General features: G+C 38.6%; 1 protein-coding gene across 3 annotated transcripts in view; it reads left to right on the top strand.

Annotated features, from left to right (window-relative positions):
- The window catches only part of CRB1 (crumbs cell polarity complex component 1), a 108,397-nt gene that overhangs the window by 74,407 nt on the left and 13,103 nt on the right, over positions 1 to 20,887 (top strand). For all 3 annotated transcript variants that reach the window (XM_035333575.1, XM_035333574.1, XM_035333573.1), the window contains exon 11: positions 1,348 to 1,474. In XM_035333575.1, the coding sequence (XP_035189466.1) occupies positions 1,348 to 1,474 (127 nt within the window). The remainder of the gene's footprint in view (positions 1 to 1,347; positions 1,475 to 20,887) is intronic.

Genomic DNA, 20,887 nt, shown 5'->3' with positions numbered 1-20,887 from the left:
TGATGTACAATATAGAGAAAACGGTGGCTTTCCATGTCAATCAATTGATTGGGGATCACAAGTTAACAAACAAACAAAAAAGGAAGAAACTTGATAATATGTGGAAAGGGAAATGTGAAAAGATTACTCTTCATTAAAGGAGATATTGCTATCTCTTGAAAACAGTTTATTCCTTGAATCCAGGCCGGGATTATCAAAATTACCTAATTACCTACTTCACGTTTTCCAGAAGTTCAGTTGAATTCAGGCATCTCATGCCCTGGACTATTTTGTTTTCTAGATGTTTTTCAGTTTTGCATAGGTTAAGTTCATAGCCATACAGTTTTTACATACTGAATTAATACTTTAATTTCAGCTTTTTGAAGAACGTGAATGTAATTTGTCACTGGAAGAAGTGGTGGGAACTTTTTCATGTATAAATTAAGAAAACGAGCTAAGAGCGTTCAATATAAAGAACAGCTCTTCTCTAATGTAACCATTTATTGGGTGGTTATAGATACAATTGAACAAAGCAATTCCTTATAATTTTACACATTCTACTTCAAGGCTAAACATAACTCTTTATCTGGAAAAAACAGGAGTGACCATTAGCATTATTTTAATAAAAGGAGGTAGGGAATTAAGGGGGAAGCTTTGCCAGAGCAGAAAGGCACCAACTCATTACTTGTTTCCAAAAATCTCACACACTTTTCATTAACGTTCAATTGGTTGCTTTAAGAAATTCACAACTCGGGTTTCCTTTCTCATCAGAATTAACTCAAAAGCATGCAATGATACATGTTTAAGCTTCTAAAACATTACTCTGCATCTCCTTTTCTTACCATTTTTGGTGCCCATGTCCTCGGAGAGACTGGGTAGGAGATTGTGCTGGGCATCTAATGGCATTTCTAATTGAGAAAAAAAGTGAGTATTCCCAGAGGCACTCTGTTGTGGAAAAAAAAAAAAAAAAAAAAAAAAAAAAAAAAAGCATGTGTTTGACTTAGGTCCAAATTACTGATAAGGAAAATGTGCCCTCATCTTGCAGTAACAATGAAAATGGACAAGCAAACTTTCAGCAGGGCTGTGCTGGATCCACTCTAAAATCATACAGCAATGTCCATTTCATGTGGCTAAGCGCCATTAACCAGGATACTCTACAGAAAAGACATTTCCAGCTTATCTATCTGTATTTGAAAATAACGCAGGAAGTTCAAGATTTAAACATGGCTAATAATAAGATCATAAACACATGTGGAAGTATATTCAAAAAGAGCACCCTCCCTCCAAAAAGCTTCTGAATTAAAAATGTGTCAATTTTATGCATTTTGTACGTGATTTCAGAAGCTCACTTTTCTCTCCTACATCTAGGTGTGAAAAGGACATTGATGAGTGCAGCTCTGACCCGTGCCTAAACGGTGGCCTCTGCCAGAATTTGCTCAACAAATTCCACTGCCTCTGCGACGTGAACTACGCTGGGGACCGCTGTGAGATCGATGTAAGCGACCTCTCCTTTTTTGTCTCTTTACTGTTGTGGCAGAATCTCTTTCAGCTTCTCTCCTATCTCATTCTGCGAATGGATGATGATCCAGCAGTCGAGTGGGGTGACCAGGAAGACTATTAGCAGCCTTTTAACTCTTGGTTTAGTGCAACAGAAGATGCCTTGACCAAACAGCTTAGCAAAGCAATGCAAGCATCTGAATTTTAAAAATCATTTTATATTTTCTGAACTTATGTGAAACATTCAGTTTTATATAATCATTCTTCAACTCTGGTTGCAGCATGGAAGCAAACCTCTTAGGTAACATCATGTTCCTTTTAATATAATATAAGAAAGTGAATGATGAGAACTTTGTGGTGCAAATGCTCAGAACCAAGTTCTTGCCTATTTCATGAACCACTTCGGATCTGTGTTAGTGCTTTCACTTCGTCTTAGATCAAATGCTAGCAGATCTTAAAAAGTGTCTCATCCCACCTCCACCCAAGCATTTCACCGTGTGTACACTGCCAGCACGAGCAGTGGGGCACACCAAGAAGCAAAGCACACTAAAGGGAGCTATAAGATACACTGATGGTGGCAGTCAAGCCCTGCTGCAATGGGTGGCAAAGATCCACTGCCTTCAGTGCAGCTAGTTTTACCATAAAATCTTACTGATGCCACTATCTCTGCATACCATACCGTGTTCACCGCTGTTTCTTTGACAGTTTAGTCTCCTACCTGTGAAATCATGTATAGTATTTTTGGATAATTAGATACTGGTTTGGATTAGCAGTTGGCAACACACTGAGCCCACTTGTACATCCATTTGGATTAGTGCAATCCTGCACTGATAACTCTAATCCTGCACCTCTGCTCCAGTAGCCTCTACACCTCCAATGCATTATACCGAGATAAGCTGCAGCTGTCTCAATCTTCATTTTGATTCCTCTTTCAAGAAAAACTCAGTAAGTACGTTAGGTTTTAAAATCATTTGCTTTTTTTTTTTTTTTTCCAAAGACGTCTACAACTTTAGCTAAGTCTATGTAATCCATCAATAGATATGAGTGTCATCAGACAAAAAAACATTCTTTTATTCCTTCTGAGGAAGAAATCAAGGTAGTAGAGTTGATTGGTTGTACATGGATTCTTTAAATAATGAAAATTAGGGACATGAAATTTATGAATACTGAGAGGTTTAGCAAAAAATGTAAAAACTGTAAAATACCTGTATCTGTAGATGCCTTTGGGAGAGTAGACACACTGGCATATATTGTTACATATAAAAGCAGCAGTAAAAAGTGAGTTTTTCTTTTTCTAAATAATGCTTTAATGCAAAAGCCATTCATGAACTGTGCAAACATTTCTTCAGGCATTCATGATCACATTCTATTTGTATAGGTTCTGTACTCCTTTTAGTCATTTAAAATAGTGTCCTTGAGTGATGATGGCAGGTAGCAGAGTTACAGGAAGAACTAACTAATGTTATACCATGAGGTTTTATGACTCCAGAGAGCCCTAAATGAGATAGTGAGGTTCCTGCTTTGCCACAGCAGGATACAGCAGAAGTTACTGCCTGAGAATCAAGTCTCTGCTTTTTATTTCCCACCTTTCAGAAGTGTCCCCAGATTTGTTATTTTTTTCTGAAAGCCATTCAGAGCATAATTTCAGCAACACTAGTATTATTAAAAAGATGACACATATTTTCAGAAAAACAAACACACACACACATTCTTTTACACATTGGTGGAAAATACCATGATTCATCCCTGTGATGTCATGTATCCCTGTATCAAGCACCTGCCTTAGCATGAAAATTTAAGCACAATACATTTACTTATAACAACTGTATTGCACAAGGATAACTTTTTTGTTATCTTTATCTTAACAGAAAAGTGGTTTGGGTAATTTTATTTTTGATTTCTATAAAAAAAAAAAAAAAGTATTATTCAGCTAAAAGTTCCTTTCCTCTTTGTAAGCAAGCAATAAATACGAGATAGGAATGTATTTTCCATCATTGGGGATGAAATTAATGTGTCAGAGTCAAAAACAAAACGTTTCTGTTTCTATCAGTTGTAGGGCTTAGTTAACCTTTCTTAGTGGGAACGATTTGTAACATTTTGAAAAATGTGACACAGGCAAAGACAACAAACCAAAACCAAATGGTATTTTGGATTTTTTTCTTCAATGAAAATACAATTTTGGATAACTTTTTTTATTATTATTTATTATTATTATTTTTTGTTGTTGTTGTTGTTTTGTTTTGCCTTTTTTTTTTTCTCCAGAAAATAGTAGTAGGATCAATCTTACAATTTCAGAGGAAAATATATACATTTTTAAAAATGAAATCAATACTTCAGCATCACGTTTGCATTTTGGTTTAAAATATCAACGTAAAACAAACCAAATGAAAACATTCCCTTTGCTCTGAGTTAAAATAAAACAATGTATTATGCTGGAATTTTTACTGCAGACCATAGTTTTCATTTCATCCTGGCTTAAAATGTTTCTTGGTATAGTATTACTGAAACAAAAAAAAATTTAGACGGCACCAGAAATAATTTGAAATGAAAACTATCATATCATTTTGAAATGCTAAATAAAAGCAAGGAAATATGAATTCTGAAAATTCTTATGAAGAAAATGATGCTTCTAACCAAAGGTTTCCAAACTGACCTTTTAAAAAAATATCAAAATAAAAAAAATCACAAGAAATTTTTTGGTTTTATCTCCAATACCACATAAATAAATTGAGATGTTATGTACTTTACATAGTATTGATTAACTACAGTTAGCAAAAATTTCATCCTGGTATTAACATTGAAGAAATCTGGAAACCAACACATATATTAATACAGTATGTCTGACATACTGTAGCTGTAAGCACAGTATGCAAAGTAACAAATGTATCTGTATAGAAATTCCAAAACTCTCTTCAACACTAGAAATTTGATGTGAGTGTGCATGCAGTATTAAATATGGGCTTCATATGGATTTAAAGGAATATGGATGTTACTCATCTAGAACATGCTACCTGCAGATCGGCAGTTCAGTCTCTGTCTGCGTGCACACTGTGAAATTGTTCTCCGTTCCTGCACTCGAACTCTTTCCTTCCTCTCATGCCTTGTCATCACGAAGCATCTCTTGACTTCAGCTACACTGCTCCTTTCCTCTCTGTATTTCTGTATGCTCTACTACATTGTGCACGTGTACAGGACTTTCCTACCTTTATGCACAGAATAAACCCTCTGCCTTTGTCTCTCTGTCTGCTCCTCATTTTCTGCTGTCGGCTCTGTCCATTTGCATCAGGTGTGCCATGCTTTGCCTGCCAGCAGTGGTTCCATCTCCCAGTTGCTCTCAGGAGCGCTGGCAGCACCCAGGGCAGTCGCTCTCCTGGGCAGCCCCTGGTGCCTCGTGCAGCACAGCTGAACAACTCATCAGCCCCAGACCAACAGCTCAGAGAGGAAGGGCTTATAAAGGGCCCACATGGCTCAAAGCGACTCATTACTTGGTTCCTCCCTACAATACTTACACAAAAAAGTCAATACTTACCAGACCATTGGGTGTTAGGAGGTCTCTGTTAGCCTTCTGACAGGTCATCCCTTCCCTTTGAGTTGTCACAGCCTGTAGGCTGGGTCTCCCCCGTGCACAGATCTCCAGTGGAGAACAGACTTCACAGGTCTAGTTTAAAAGGTTAAGAAAAAAATAAAAAATAAAAAAAAATCCAGATTAATTAAAATAACATTATCAACTATATTATTTAAAAGAAAGGTAAGTTTCCGCCATTTTAAAGGAAAGTTTTAGGAACAAACATGAAAAAATAGTTGGATGAATAAGGATGCTAAGCACTAGTTTTTGTGTGATTTTTGGATGATAGCTCCTACTTCTGACCCTTAAAATCCAGGTTCTGAGGGACCCTCTGCAGCTGCTCTAATGCAATTCAGGCTCTGCCAGCAGCACCCTATCACAGTTTTAGCTACAAAGAGCCCATGTGTTTGTGAATTTGAAAGTATCCTCAATGCTGAACATTATTTGAATTCTCTTAATCTCAGTTCATTTAATTTTTAAGAAACTAGATCCCAGAATCAGTTTACTAAATGCATGTGACTATGTTGGTGAAACTAAAAATAGCAAAAAAAATCTGTTTCAGACTCTCAGTGATTAAATGAGGTTTCTTTTTCCTCATTGCAAATATTTTTCCTGGCCTAGCACCCAAAGGTTCAGCTGGGAGGGCACTCTACTTGTATATCAGCTTTTAGCACTTGAACTGGAATTTTTATAACTCGATTTAGTGATTTTCTCTAAAAATGACAAAACCTTTGTTTGCAATGAAAAATTCTTCACAATTGCTACCTCAAAAACTGTAGGCTATATAGTAGCCTAAAAAAAAAAGCCACAAAAACAAACAAACAAACAAAAAACCTCCAGCAAGTGTTCACTCTGTGATAACTCGGACAACTGTTACCTGAAGTACACCTCCAGGGAATAAAAATAAAATATGTAGAATTGGGTTGTTCCTTTTACTTTGTGTTTCAAGAGTGCCCTGAGGCCCCATTAGGCTCCAGAGCCCACTCTGCCCGTGCTGTGCATAGCAAAAGGCAAACGTGGTCCCCGCGCTGACTGGCGAACAGCTCAGGCTGTGCTTTGAAATGGTTTCTCGAGCATTATCATCAGCTACACCTTCGGGACAGCACTTCCTCACAAAGCATACTCTCCTATTGTACACGTGAATATACATGAAACTTGAAAGTGGTGGTGGATTTCACACCCCAGAATTAAAGTTCTGCTTAAGGTAGCTACTGCTGTGCTCTCTGATGTGCACGGCTGGTGCTTTCATACCTGCTTCCAGCTGGTACCATTCGGTCCTCCTGGGCACAAGGACAAGCATCATGCACTGGAGGTTATGATTCACATTTACTGTCATTAAAAATACACTGATAAGCATGTAAGATTTGTTCAATATTGAATCTAAATGCAGTAAAATTCTCTCAGGCTTCCATAGCACAGGCACATGGAATTTTGATTGAATATGCGCTACAGCGATTAGCTAATGTATTCATTAACTGCAAGGGTTAGTAATATGAACGTAGCAAATGATACTTAATTACAATAATTAATGCCTGGTGATTCATGAATAATGCATTCCCTAACTATTTACATATTCATACTTTTGAGGCTATTAATGCATAATGATCACTTAACTAAAAGATGTGGACAACAAGAAGGTAACGATGACACCCCCCCAGTCTCACCACAGCTTTACCTGTTGTTTTGCTCTTGTATACATCTGTCTTGCTAGTAGAAAAAAAGATGGAAAGCATCTTCTTTTCAACAGCAATGCAGTGAAAAATACAGCCATGCTGGTTACTTTTCACATTGCATCAGTTCTAAGCCAGTATTTTCATCAGATTATGTCCTGAGGTTACAAAAATGTAGAAGAATTTTATATTCTTTGAAACAAAACAAACAAAATATGTCACCTCTCTTTCCAGCAGAAAACTTTTCAAATTTTAGGAGATGGAGTGCAAGAGAAGTATTTATGTTCTGCTTCTTCAAATGTGAGAAATAGAAACAAAAAATCCCGAAGGAGAAATGTACACATTTATGTAAAAGTATTTGGTGAAATAACTTTTTTCTCCTTGTGATCGTTGTAGGTTTGATCCTGTCCTGGATTTTCTTTCCTATTGCAGATGTTTAGGGTATTTCCATACTTCAGAGTTTGTTAATTTGTGAAACAAGGGTAGTAATACTGTCGACACCTTTAATCTGGACAAATGATTCTGCTGTAGACGGCTCTCATTTATGCTTCAACTGACAGATTTCAGACTCTGGGACATGAGATAAGCTGATAGGCCTTCCTAACTGGAAGAAGGTCCAAAGAGCCACAGAAAATCAGAAACTGAACACAGATTATTTTTTAAAACATACTTAAATACAATTATTTTAAGGCAATGTAATCATTTTTCTTCTTAGCCTAAGTTTAAATGCTCAGTGTTGGCAACACTAAGAGAGCACTACTCAGCAGCCAGCCCCGGGAGTGTGGTAAAATGACAAAGTAAAGCTGGGTAAGTCAACCAAAACTGAGAAGTGCTACTGCCCTGATCTAAGACAAGCCACCCACCTGCTGTTCCTCCTCAGCACCTGCTGCAGAGCTAGGGGGTGCCCTGGCTCACCGAAAAGTTCATCCCAGCTGTTGTACCCTGCAGGGAGCAAACAGAGGGCCTTGCCATACGTGCAGCTCAGCTCCAGGCTCCCCTGGAGCGCTGTCCTGGACATCTGGTGACCCCCAGCAGCGAGGTTGAGGAAGGCCATGGAGCACTGGGCCGAGGGCTTAGCAAACGAGCACGTGTGTCTGCTGTGTGCCTTTTGTCTTCTCTGGTGCTCTTGCAGCCTACTGAGAAAGGCTAATATATACAGTAAAATATTTCAAAATAAGGACTAATTTTCTGAAAATCACATTATGCGTAGCTAACTCCACTGCATTTGAGGTCCTTACCTCTCAATAAAATAACCTAATGAAATTGGAGATGCCTAAAACCACTCTTGTTTACATGTCCCAAAGTCCTCCTGAAGCCAGTGGTACTTGAGGACCAAAGCACAGAGGACTGAACCCTTGTTCAAAATGGATGCTCTCATCCTCCAGTGACCACAGCGGCACATCCAGCCCCTGGCACACTCCTGCTCTCTGTCTGTCCAAGCTGGGAGCAAACCACAGGGTAGGAGAACAGGCAGGGAGCAGAATTCCCCTCTTACCTGTCAGCTTTCCTGATGCTCCTCAGCTCTAGACTGGAGCAGGCTGCTGGTTCCATCAGGTGGTGGCTGCAGGCACGAGGGGCCTTCTCATGTGGGGTTATTCCCTGCAGTGCCTCACTTTCAGAAAAGCCCCGGCACGCCAGCTCTTTGGAGAAAAACATAGGCAGTACAGGTAAACTCACTGCGGTCTGATGACAGGTTATTGAAATAATATTAGTTTGTGACAGGAGTAAGCTTTTCATATTTTTATTAGCCTAGCAGGGTCAGTGCAACTGAGCGGGGAAAAAGCTGGAATTTGTTTTCATGTCATTCGCATGGCTGTAGATCACCCATCGTGGCAGACTCTTTACCGTTGATGGTATGAGCAGAGAGAACCCAGCTTTATTCCTGTGCCAGGTCAAATGCGCAGTAAGAAGAAACATCTTTAGATTTGTAAAATGAGCAGTTCTGCTCTGGAAGTCATTGCAAATGTCACAACGCCGTTTTTGCAATTGTTTCTCAGAGCAGAACAGCCCCTCTTAACATCCTTTGCTATTTTTCTATTAGTCTGTATTCAAAACACAGGATTTAACTACATTTTCTAAAAGGATATTGCAAGAAACATATTTAATATGTGTCATAACATAAGGTACAAAAACATTAGGATGCAAAGACAGTAAGGTTGTCTGATGCATCTTAGCTGGAAAAGACAAGAGAGCTCCTCATAAGGCCAGCATTACTGCACGCATCAGTGAAAAGCAGTTGAATATTTAATGTGCATGGTAAATATAAGCGGAAAAGGGAGCCCAGATGACATATGACAGCCTAACACTCTGCAGTATAGGAGGAATCAGCTCAAATAGGGGATTCACATAACACATTTAGTATTCAGACTAACACATTTTGTCTGTACACCATCCTTACGTTGCAATGGCATTGTTTTCCTTTTTCTCACCTTCTGATGTTTTCCCTGTAGACTCACATTCACATCACATGGGCATTTACTTCAGTCATTGCTCACTTTATAACACATTCATGCCTGCATTGTTCAGATACTAAATTTTATGTGTTTTTTTTCTCATGTGGTTCATGAGAATTAATGTTCTTTATTTTTCTTTTATCTATTTTTTCTGGCTTCCAATAATGAAGCAGGCTTAGCAACAAGGGTATGCTGGAAGTGGCTTTAAAACAATTAACTCAAATATAAAAACAGATTTTTTTATTTTTTTTTTTAAAGCAGGAACAAATACCCCAAGAGCAGGCAGTAGTCACCTATGGGCTATTTTACACAATAAGATGCTTTATATTGCTAGGCAAATTGGCCAAACACTGACTGAAATCAGACCATAAATCTGTTTTAATTCCACAAATCCCAAAATAGAACAGTTGACCAAAAGTTTTTAAAGAAGAGAAAAATCCGTCCTCACCTTCAAGCTGAAAAATATAGCCTGACTTTTCCCTGAATGCATATGAAATGAAAAAGAAACTGGGCAGAAGTCAAAGAGTTTATGATGGAATAGAAAACTTATTCATGCTGAGTTCATGATGGCAGAAACCTCTTAGGATTGGATATTCATTCTCTTCACTAAAATTAACAGAATCGAAACGTGTGCAAGGTGCTACATGACATTTATTACTGGATTACAAGTTGACTTTACAGGAAGTATGTTCACCACCGTTACAATTAGAAAGACAGAAGAAACCTGCATCTAAGATATATATAAAGGATGCCAGCTAAAGAACAAATAGGGACATTTTTCAGGTACAACACATTAAATGCTTTTGAAAATCTATCCCCTTGAGGTTCCTAAATGGGAACCATGGTCCTCAGCTCCAAGCACTACTTTATATAGACAGTGGTAGTCCTGTTAGTCATCAATACTATCTATATGCTACCTCAGCATAACAAATACTTTTGGTAGAATGGTTTTAATGCCTCAGAAACTAATCATATGCTTATAATTAGTATCAAAAGGTCTAGAAATTATGATGCTTCCAGATAAAGCAGGGGTGGCATGTTCATCTGCCTATGTATCTCTTGGTGCACTGCCTGTGAAGTATATTCTTGTGCAGAGTACTTTTCAGTTCTTGTTATGAAACTCCATTCCTAATAGTGTCTGAAAAAATATTTGCACACTTTACTAGGCTTCTAGAATATTTGTCCACTAAAAAGCAATAAAACAAATCCTTTTTCTTGAGGACTTGAAAAATATTTGGGTTTCAAATGATCAGAAACACTTATCTGTTTTGATCACGAGTCACATAAGAGGCAGAGCTTGTTACTTAAATATCTGAGATTCTTTGTACTAAGCTGTGCAGCAAAAACAGCAGTCCTCAAATTTGTTCAAACACTATTTGGTAAAATAGATTATTCTCAAGAACACCAATGTGATACTGCTGTAATTCAGTGCAAAGAACAGAAGACTCAGCAGCTATGTCCTTTACAAACCTTTGTAATTATTTAGCTCAAGCAGATTTTTCACTGCTGCAGACAGCTTTGGTTATTGGTAGACCCTGTGAAATGCTATAGTAGGGATTCTGGAGATTCTCAAGCATGTAAGCAGTTTGGAGTCTACTGTATCTATTTGTGAAATGAAAATATAAACTAACCGTTATTTGTATAACCTGCTATGAAGCAATGCTCTCTGAAATGATGAACTTCTCTACATGGAAATAGCATGGAAATATTCCCATTCAGTACCCAGCTACCTTCACTCCTCTAGAGAAACTTTCAGGCCTGATGCACTCGCTGGCCAGAGCACATCTAGCCTGGACCCAGCACCCTGAAATAATGTATTTCAGCTTGAGAAAGTTTTGAGTTGAAAATCCCTAGCTCATGATAACATTTTTCATCCTCTCCCCAAATCCCTGATTAAAACAAACAAACAAACAAACAAACAAACAACAACAACAAAAAAAAACAGAAGTAGTCTTCCAAAAGAAAATGCTAATGTATGACACTTCTGCCAAAATTATATATGAGTTGCTTGATTTCACAGGTATCTCAATTTCTGATGACTGTTGCATTCTTATGGAGGAAGGAATTTAAGTGACCTGAGCTCTCCACACAGATACGTTTCAACCCATGGCCCACACCAAGAACCACATGGTTCTTGTTTGCCTTGTCCTGTCGGCCATGGCTCTCCACACGCAGCCTTTTGTGCTTTATTCAGCTTCTGGCTAAGGCAAGGCTATATGGCTCTTTATAAGTAAAAAGATCATTTTGAATGGGAAAAAAAGTTAACTCAAGTTGGAGCCATTAAGAAAACATCTATAATTACTAGAAATCCTCTACAGCAGACTGAAGCGCTACCTTTCTTGTTCTGGAATCTGGCCTTAGGTTTACAGCATGTACTGAATACTGAAATAGTAGGGGGAAAGTGCTAGTGTTAAGATGAGGATCCCGTAAGCACTGTATGATAACAACTGCCTGTTTGGCAATTACTTTCCTCAGGTAAAATATATTTTTAAAATAAGATTACTGTATTATCTTTTTATAGCTGCTCAGCATTATTAAACTGAACTTAGTTTCAGCATCCTGGACTTAATAAACTATGAATTGTAGTTTAAAGATTAACTAATTCTATACCAGTAAACTCCAAAAAAGAAAGATTCAACACCCATTTTATCTGAGTATAGATTAAATTACAACAGACTTTATCCATGCAATATTTTAACATGAAAAGGAAACTTCACTGTTTGAATAAAGCATGTAAAAATCATTCCCTTAAGATGGTTGCTTGAGTACTTAACAGGCTTCTTATTGGCATTCATCACAATGTTTAGGAAGGGACTCCTGAGTATCTCATTTATACAAACTGCTGGTTGTTCTAACACTCAGGACAAAACCAATAACTTCTATAAGAAAGCTGTACTGAAGTCTGAGGAAATCCTTAGTTTAATTCTACAATTGTAGCCTGCTAGCTGTCAGATGTCTTTTGTTTATATCTGAGCATGGCTAATTCCCTGCCTTAAAATAAAAATACTGGAGCATTCAGAACAAGCTCAGGTGTATGAGGATGGACAGTGGCACCTGCTCTGTCCCTGCTGCCTGAGGAACTGAAAGTAGCCACGTGCTGTCTTAAAAGAAATGTGTCATCATTGCTTTGTAGCAGTTACAGGTAACGAGAGATCAAGCCAAAACCTTTCAGTTTCACTGAGTATTTCAGGTCTCAGCAAGAGCCTTCAGCACTCCACAATATCCCCCCGGGGTGCGGAGCTGAGCCCGCAGGCAGCGGCACAGGGAGCGAGGGCCTGGCTGGCCCGCCTGGGAAGGAGCAATGGCCCAGTGCTTGGACAACAGATAACTGGTCAGCTCACGTGGAAATGGGAGTTTAGACTCAGTTCAGCCTCTAAGCCCATAATATATACTTACGAATTATTCATTACCAGTGCAAGTGCAATGTGCTTGCAGTTTAAGCAACAGAGAATGTCATACTCCCTTCCAAAAAGAAATCTTATATAGGAAAAATGCCTGCTCTGCAACAGCTCTATAATATCCACTATATGGGCTATCAAACTTAATCCTTCTTGCTCATGACTTCTTGCCTCCACGTACAGCAGCTGTACAAACACCAAGCAAATGACAGACTGCCAAAGATGGAGGCTGGGGATAAGTGCTAAGCGAGACCTCCCTAGATCTCATTCTTGTTGGGAGCGTTAGAGGCAGGGCAGGGTGAGACAGCCCTGGTACACCTACTGCAGCAAAGGGCTGTTGTCATAGCTTGTGGCAGGTAAAGGTGGTTTTGGGCCTGACTCTACAGACGGTACAAAATGCTTGCTTTCAGCCTGTATTGAGGAGCCCACAGATCCAAAATAATCAGCTGGCTAGAAACGGAGCTGAGTTGCACTCACACTCAAAATGACTTGCCTTGGAGGAGCAGAGAGAAATTCATTTAGCTGAGTCAGCAGATTATTTTTTGGTCTAAGAAGTATGAGCTTCAAGAAAACCTTTTGAAAGTGTAGGAAGTCTTCTTAAAAGACAGACAATGACAAGGCCCCCATTACTTCCTTGAGTGTTAGAGTAAATGTCTCTGATCTAAACTCCAATGTATTTTCTGTTAGTTATCTTTAGGTGGCAGTAAGGTAAAAGCATGGAGTAGAAAGTTAAGAGTAATCTGATGTATTTTTTGAGATCTTTTTCTCATGTACTGTGCTGGCTATAACATGTGAAGAAACTTCATAAACCACTTGCGTCTTCAGCAGATATCCAAAAAACAAAAACAAACAAACAAACAAACAAACAACAACAACAAAAAAGCACACCACAATTATTAGATTTAGCTTTATCCAAATCCTGTTCAAATGCAAACCTGTTGAATGCTGGCACTATCAGTAAAATGGCTGGATATTATACTAGGTGTGCAGTACTTGATCCAAGAATCCCTGAGAGCAGGGTTAAGGTTCTTGGGTAGAGACAGACTCATCATACGCTCCCATCAACAAGATGGAAGTACACTAAAGGAAAAAAAGCTACAAGAAGCAGCAAGTTCACTGACAAATCCAACATCTGAATCAAGATTAAAATAGTGTTCCAAGGAGCAGTTGTTGATGTAGACGTCTATAGATTTTTATAAGAATTTAATTCACACTTTCCCTGTCTGCATCCCTTCCAAAGTCTTTCTTGAATCTAAAATGTAATGATGACAGTTCTCTGTAATCAACGTTCTACTAGAGAAACAAACAAACAAAAAACCACCCTAGTAGGATAAAAACATACTCCAAATTTTTATCTAGGAATATAATTAGCTAAGTAACGTGACAGTGTCATGTAACATGCTAAGACAAGTATTATGTAGCCAATAAAGGTCTAACTTATACCATTAATATTTACAGTTGGAAGCAGGAGATGGCTGCAATCTAAGTGCTGCACCCAACAAAGGCTCACTGTTGACTTGATACCTTGTTGTCTGACAGTGTGAAACAGTCAAGTAGCTACTTACTTCATCACCACTTGACAGCATAATATTAATTATAGGTAGCAACACATGGCTGTTTTGCAGAAGCTTAGCACCAAATCGTAGAATCATAGAATGGCTCGGGTTGGAAGGGACCTTAAAGACCATCTCTTTCCACCCTCCCTTCCATGGGCTGGGATACCACAAATAAGACAATGAATTTCAAAGAACGTCTTGGAGACTGTAGGCTTAGCTGCTTAGCTGAGGAGTAGGGATGAAAAGTATCTGGCAATTATGAACTAAAACAGGAATCCTAATTCTGTTTCTGCTTTACTGTACACTACTGCCCCCCCCCAGCTTACTGCCCCCCCAGCTTACTGCTGATCTCAGAGGTCTGATTTCAGAAATAAAAGATCATCTACCACTAACTTTGCTCACTGAGGAAGAGATCTTTTACCTCAGCTGCTGTGAGCTGCAAATAGGAGTTCTGAGCAACCAGTTCGGTGCCCTCAGTTCAGATTCCACAAATCCATTAAAGTTAACTGAAATTGATAACACAGAACACAACTGAATCATGCATAGTGAAAACAACGTGCACTGATACATATTGGGGTGGAGAAACAATGTGCAGGTATTTGCTTAAATTGGGTTTGTGCTGCCAGACTGAACACACCTAAGCAAAATATTTCATGTTACCTAACACAGAATAAATAAATAAATAAATAAATAATCTAGAATCAAAGAGAAAGAGGGAAAAAAACATGCAAATTTCAGAAAATCAGAAGTTTTCATTAGAAATGGGTTAGTTCCACTCTTGGCACAGCTGCTGATAGTATATGTTGTCATTTCCTGTCCTGTTCTCTTATCCAAACACTGTCATTCTCATCAGCCCCATCTTCAATGTTACAACATCATCCTTCACATGCTGGTCTGCTCCACACCTACACAATCAATGAAGAAAACCACTGTGAAATTAATTCCTCTTTCTCATCATTTCACTTAATCCATTCTGTCTGCTGAATCTCTCTTCAGCTCTTTTCTTCAGGGACTGTCCTGCCCTCATCTTCAGCACTGTAGCATCTTCTCCTATTCTTCTCCTCCTGCTTTTGGGTTTAACCTACTGACCTCCTCCACCTACTTCACTCTCCTATGACAACAGACACAGATGTCCTCAAAAGGCCACTACTGTGCATTCTTCCAAATCCCTTTTCAGGAGTAATTTTTACTGTGGCAACTATGTGGATGTAGTAAACTCAAACCAGCTAGATGCCAGACAATGACAGAAAGTTACTGCTTTCAGCAATAGTCTTTTGATTTTAAATATTTTCCATTCCTTCCTGTGAGAAGCTTCCCTGGCAAGGCTTTAATCCATCACCAAGATTTATTCATATAGAATCTGCTGTCTCAAAGCTGTAATGCAAATATCCCCTACATAGAAACAACACCTGATGTACTGCTCTGTTGCCATGTACAAAAATAATTATATATGATACCCCAAAGTATTTCCCAAGCTGGAAAGGGATGTTGCACCCCAGAGACTGACACCTTTACTAAAACACTGTCATACTATTTTTCTAGTCTGCAATTTAGCAGCTATGGGACAAACTCTTCAGCATGATTTGCCTGGATTTAAACCAGCTATAGATTTTCTCTCTTACCCTTTCAAATTGCAGCAGATGGTTAAGTTTCTACACCAGAGGCTGTCAATAGAATTTTAAAAGGCATCTCATAACAACACATTGGAGCTGCACATTTACTCTGTGCTGCACCAGCAAGATGATCTTAAAAAGAGATGGAGCACTCTTACAAAAATTAGTGCTGGCAGTTGCTGCAGAAATGCTATCAAGGAGTCTTCTGAAAGCTCACAGCTTAACGACAGCTTACCTCCCAAACTGCCAGCCAAATCACTTCTCTGTGTGTAACCAACACTCAGCTGCCTGAGAGAAAAGGCATTTAATACTCTGTTCTGCAAGACACTGATCCACCAAAATTTGTAATGGAGATTTTAAGGCACTACTCAGGCACTTAAGGGCTTTCTTGGGTCCATGGCTGAGCTCACAAAGTATAGTGCTGAAAAAAGAAGTATTATTTCTTCTACCTAAGACAGACCATCCCAGACCTATTAAATACCATCATTATACACCAGGCATCAATACTGCAAGTATTAAAGACATAATAATTACCATATATAGTCTGTCTGTTAGAGATGAGTTCATAAAAGTAGGCTTTTGAGTTTGAAAAGCTACATCTAAAAAGCTAATATTGTAAATAGGAGGCTACCTAAGGTCAAGGCCAATGTGGATAACACCCTTGCTTTAACCAAAGTCTGCTTTGGAATCGGCTGGAACATTTTGGAGAGCCACCTACCACCTTTACTTTCCAATTTCTTGCTCCACTATAAAGCAAACTATAGAACAAACTTCCTCGCTACCTCCTGAAGTGTCACAACAGTGAGACTTCACATGACAGGAGGGAGGCTGTCAGAATTTCTTACAATGAACTTAAATCCTTGCAAGCCCAGCTAAATCATAAATATCAATCGTTTCTGACTACTTCATTTTCTCACAGGGCACTAGAGATGTAATTTTTCCTTGATAAAACAGATTGCATTTTTCTAATTTATAACTGGTCAATCCAGATGATCAATTTATAGCTGCTAAAATGAATTCTCTCTATGTTTCTGCTTTGATTTCATGACGAATTGTCAGGCAACTAAAAGTTGACATTTTCCAGGGAGGAATTCACTCAAACTGTCATATTGCAATGAAGACAAACTATTCAAACTACGTTTTTTAAACAAATGTGTACTAGATGGAGTTTTTCTTTTGTTTTGTTTTAAGAAAACATTCAGACAAAAAAAAAGGTTACTAACCTACAAACATTCTTCTTCAAGGTGTGCTGTCTATACTGTGGCTGTGCTCCACATATCAAAGTGGTTTTGTCTTCAGCAATGTCCATGCAGCTACAAACAAGCCGTGGGGGGGTCTCATTCAGGTACTCCAGCAATGGGACTGCCTTTTCCTGAGGATGGCAGGAAGGTATCTCAGAGACTGATGGAAGAAACAACAATGGCAATCAATGAAAATTCAAGAGTATTTACAACTCTATATGCAGTACGGATAGATTTTCAGTGGACTAAAGAGATAGGTGTGGGATGACAGGACAGCCTCCTCTCAAGGGACATGGTGTCAGAGGGAGAATATTTCTCCCTTTTTTATCTAAAAGTAATTTGTCATTTCCAATTGCCAGTGTGGGGTTTGTCTCAACTGGACATGAATCTGCTCTGTTTAAGAGTCCTAAATAGTTGACAAGTGGTTCAAATCTGCAGCCTAACAACTCGGTCACACAGCTCCTGGAACCTGGTGGCTGGTGTTTAGCACAGGCTGAGCAGCTACTTTGTACAGATGGTGCAAGGCAGAGCAGTAGGTGCTTGGTTGTGAAGGTGGAAAAAAAACATGGGCCACTCATTTAAAGTACTTATATTGGAACAAAGTCGGTCCATCGATTTATGGCCACTTTGCTGCTGTTGAAAATAAACTGTAGTCCCACAAGCTGGGGGTTATCAGTGCATCTCATTAGAACTGATTTGCGTATTACTTACTGGATTTCTTCTAGAACCACCGGGATTCTTACTCGAAATCAACTTTTAATGGGATAATTTGCTGATAAGATGGTTATAAATCCTCAGTGAAATAAACTCAGCATATCTATGGGCTTTCTAATCATGCTAACGGCTTCTCTTTGGCTGCTCATTATTATCCCTATATGCCCCCAAACCTTTCAAAGTAATTCTGACGTGGATTAGTACCACTCAAGCCAATCATCCCTCATTACTTTAGCAAATGGTTTTGATTTGGGAGCAGTAAATCTGGATGGCATGGATCAGACTTTCTTACTGGGAATGAAGTGATAACCTCATGAGTGGTGTCAGGACTCCAGATCTGGAGACTTCACCAGCGAAAGCTCTAGTGCACACGAGCAGCTGCAGAATTCCCCGAAAGCACCGCACATGACAGAGAAGGGAATTCTCCAGGGCTGGGCAATTCCTGTATTTTAAAGCTTATGTTGATGTCTCTGTCTTGCAAAGCATCCAGAATCCAGCATATTTCTATGTGAGTGCAGAAATGAAGGATGATTAAATCTTAATGCCCAGCAAAAGGCATGCATCTGCTTTCAGAGAGCATTATGCCATTGCTTTCACACCCTAAAGACTGTGGCCCAAGCCATGCTTCCCATGCAAAGCTCGTGCCCAGGCAGCAGCGCCCCGAGCAGCTTGTGCTACTTCTCTCCCACACATGCAGCAATCGCTGCTCTGGCACCACAGCTCTCTCCTCTCTCCCTGGCTCTGGCTCAGCACTTGGTGTCTGGGGCCGTAACTCTCATCCCCCGTACTGACATAAAGCAGGATTAGATCAGCTAAGTCATGCTGATGTAAAATACACAAGAGGAAGAGGCCCTCTGTATTTTCCTGGCTCCCTTGTGCTGTTCCACTTGACTTTGACATTTGGCACACATGGAAACATTCATAGATAGCAAATCTCTAATGTTCTCCTCATAAAATAACTGTTTGGAAGAAATCTTGTTTAAAGATAACCACACATATAGAAGACTGCTATGTGCTACCGAGCTTTGACTCGTGACCTGGGCATTCATGACCCAAACTGTTCATCTACAGAGCAAATCAAGGAACCAAGGCTGAACAGTTAGTCTACAACCAAATGAAAAGAAAAACTTCTATTCATAATTTTATCTAAATATTTTAAATAAACTTTTTTTTTTTAAAATAATATTTTAACATAAAATCAGAAGTGAAAAGTCAAAAGACCTTGTTTCAAAAAAAATAAATAAATAAAATAGAATCCTGCATTTACTTCTGTCTTTGCAGATAAAACTATTCACTACATGAAGACTTTGTTCAAGAATATTTTCCTTTAGTTATTACTATTTTTTATTTTAATTTTGCCCAAATAAGTTTGGGCAATATAACCAAATAACCTTGCTCTGGCTGACATCCAAAGACACGTAAATAGAACATGCTATGTAAAACATCTTAGAGAGAAGCAGTTTGACCTTCTAATTTTAGCCAACTTCATTTTGTTTGTATTACCATGACACATCATCTCGCCATCAGCACCCATTACCAGTAAGGATACAGCTTTTAACAACAGCTACTATGTTTTAGGGGCAGTGGAACTCTCACAACTGTTTACCTTCTAGCAAGGCTCGTTCAAGATGGGAAGAGCCCTCAGGTGGTCTTGTTTTGGCAGCAATATGTTTCTGAAAATGCTGCGCAATGCTTTTTTTTCTCTTTGGGATCACCAGTTACGATTAGTTCAGTATCATCACCACCAAATACTGTGAGGAAAAGACACAGAGATGATCAGAGACAGAACTTTTCTGATGCTTTTTCCAGATCAGCCAGTTCATTTTCCAAATTAATTGAACTGTTCAGCCATCAGTTATAAAAGAAGCAGTTGATTTTGATGGGACCAGACTGCAGAGCCTTCTGGCAATTCTGCTATCAATTCACTGCTTCTGCTAAGGGGGCTACCTACATCGTAAGACTTGGGCAGTGATCTGTGGGCTGATGAAGCAAGGGACAGTACAAGGGAGAGTAGATTTTTGTGGTTAATAGGAAATTCAGCCAACTGAATGCATAAAGACCATTTTTTTCATATTTAGAAATTAGAAGCAATATAAAAGCAGAATTAAAGTTAGACTATGTATCATCTGATCATGGAAAAAAAAAAAAAAAAAGGAAAAGAAAAAAGAGCTCAATAGATTTTAATCAGTGAGGTAACTTGTTTTTTTAAACATACTGGCTCAAAAGGAAGTATTTTGTCCAACCCAGATACAGGCAATATGGGCAATTTTCAGTATTTCTTGAAGTTCAGGTCACTGGTAGACCAAACCAAATGCAATGATCTTCTCTCACCATAAATGCTATTAAACAGAAATGAGAATTGCAGCAAAATGTCTAGTGGATTGCTGCAATGCGATATCAATAAGGTTTCTCTAATAAGCAGCTATTGGAAAAAAAAAAAAAATCCTTTTATAAAGATTTCAACCTGAGAATGAGGTCTAGATATTTGATTGCATTCTAACAATTTACAGTTATTTTTTTCTCCCCAACTCCTCTGCATTAAACTTACCCTTAAGAAAGTGCAATTTGAAAGATATCATAAATAAAAAATGTCTCCATAGATACAGACATACTTACAGCAGAAAGTAAAAAAGTATGGACAAGAAAATGGAAAAATAATTTCAGAAAGTTCACATGTAGAATACAACATAATACCATCCATCAGCTTATGGTAGTACGTTTCTTTCACCACCATCAGGTTCAACCCCAGAATGAGGGTTGGCCGAGACTATCTTGTTCCTCAATATCCCTGAGCAGAAAATGAAAATAATAAACAGCTTTTGAGAACAAAAATTGCATTAAAAATTTGCAGTCTTTCTGAGACATCAGGTCCTTCCATCGACTCTCCTTGAGTCTAAGAGTGCAGGGAAAAACTCAGATCTCAAACATATCTGAAACACATCTCCAGATGAAATGACATTCCTATTCCCAATCCTACAATTTAAAAGACCAACATGTTTCATGTCACCTTATTTTAGGGTTGGACTCATATGGGCTGTCACTTGCACTGGATTATTTCTATTGGAAAACAAACAAACAAAAAAACAAACACAAACAAACAAAACAAACAAAAAACTTTTAAAATCACAGGAATTGTACACAGGCATGAAAGACAGAGGACAATAATACCCCATCAGGTTATGCATCCCATAGAGAGAATGC

The sequence above is a fragment of the Oxyura jamaicensis genome, chromosome 8 (assembly GCF_011077185.1).
Source record: "Oxyura jamaicensis isolate SHBP4307 breed ruddy duck chromosome 8, BPBGC_Ojam_1.0, whole genome shotgun sequence".
Classification (NCBI taxonomy): Eukaryota; Metazoa; Chordata; class Aves; order Anseriformes; family Anatidae; genus Oxyura; species Oxyura jamaicensis.
This window is presented reverse-complemented; position numbering and strand designations above follow the sequence as displayed.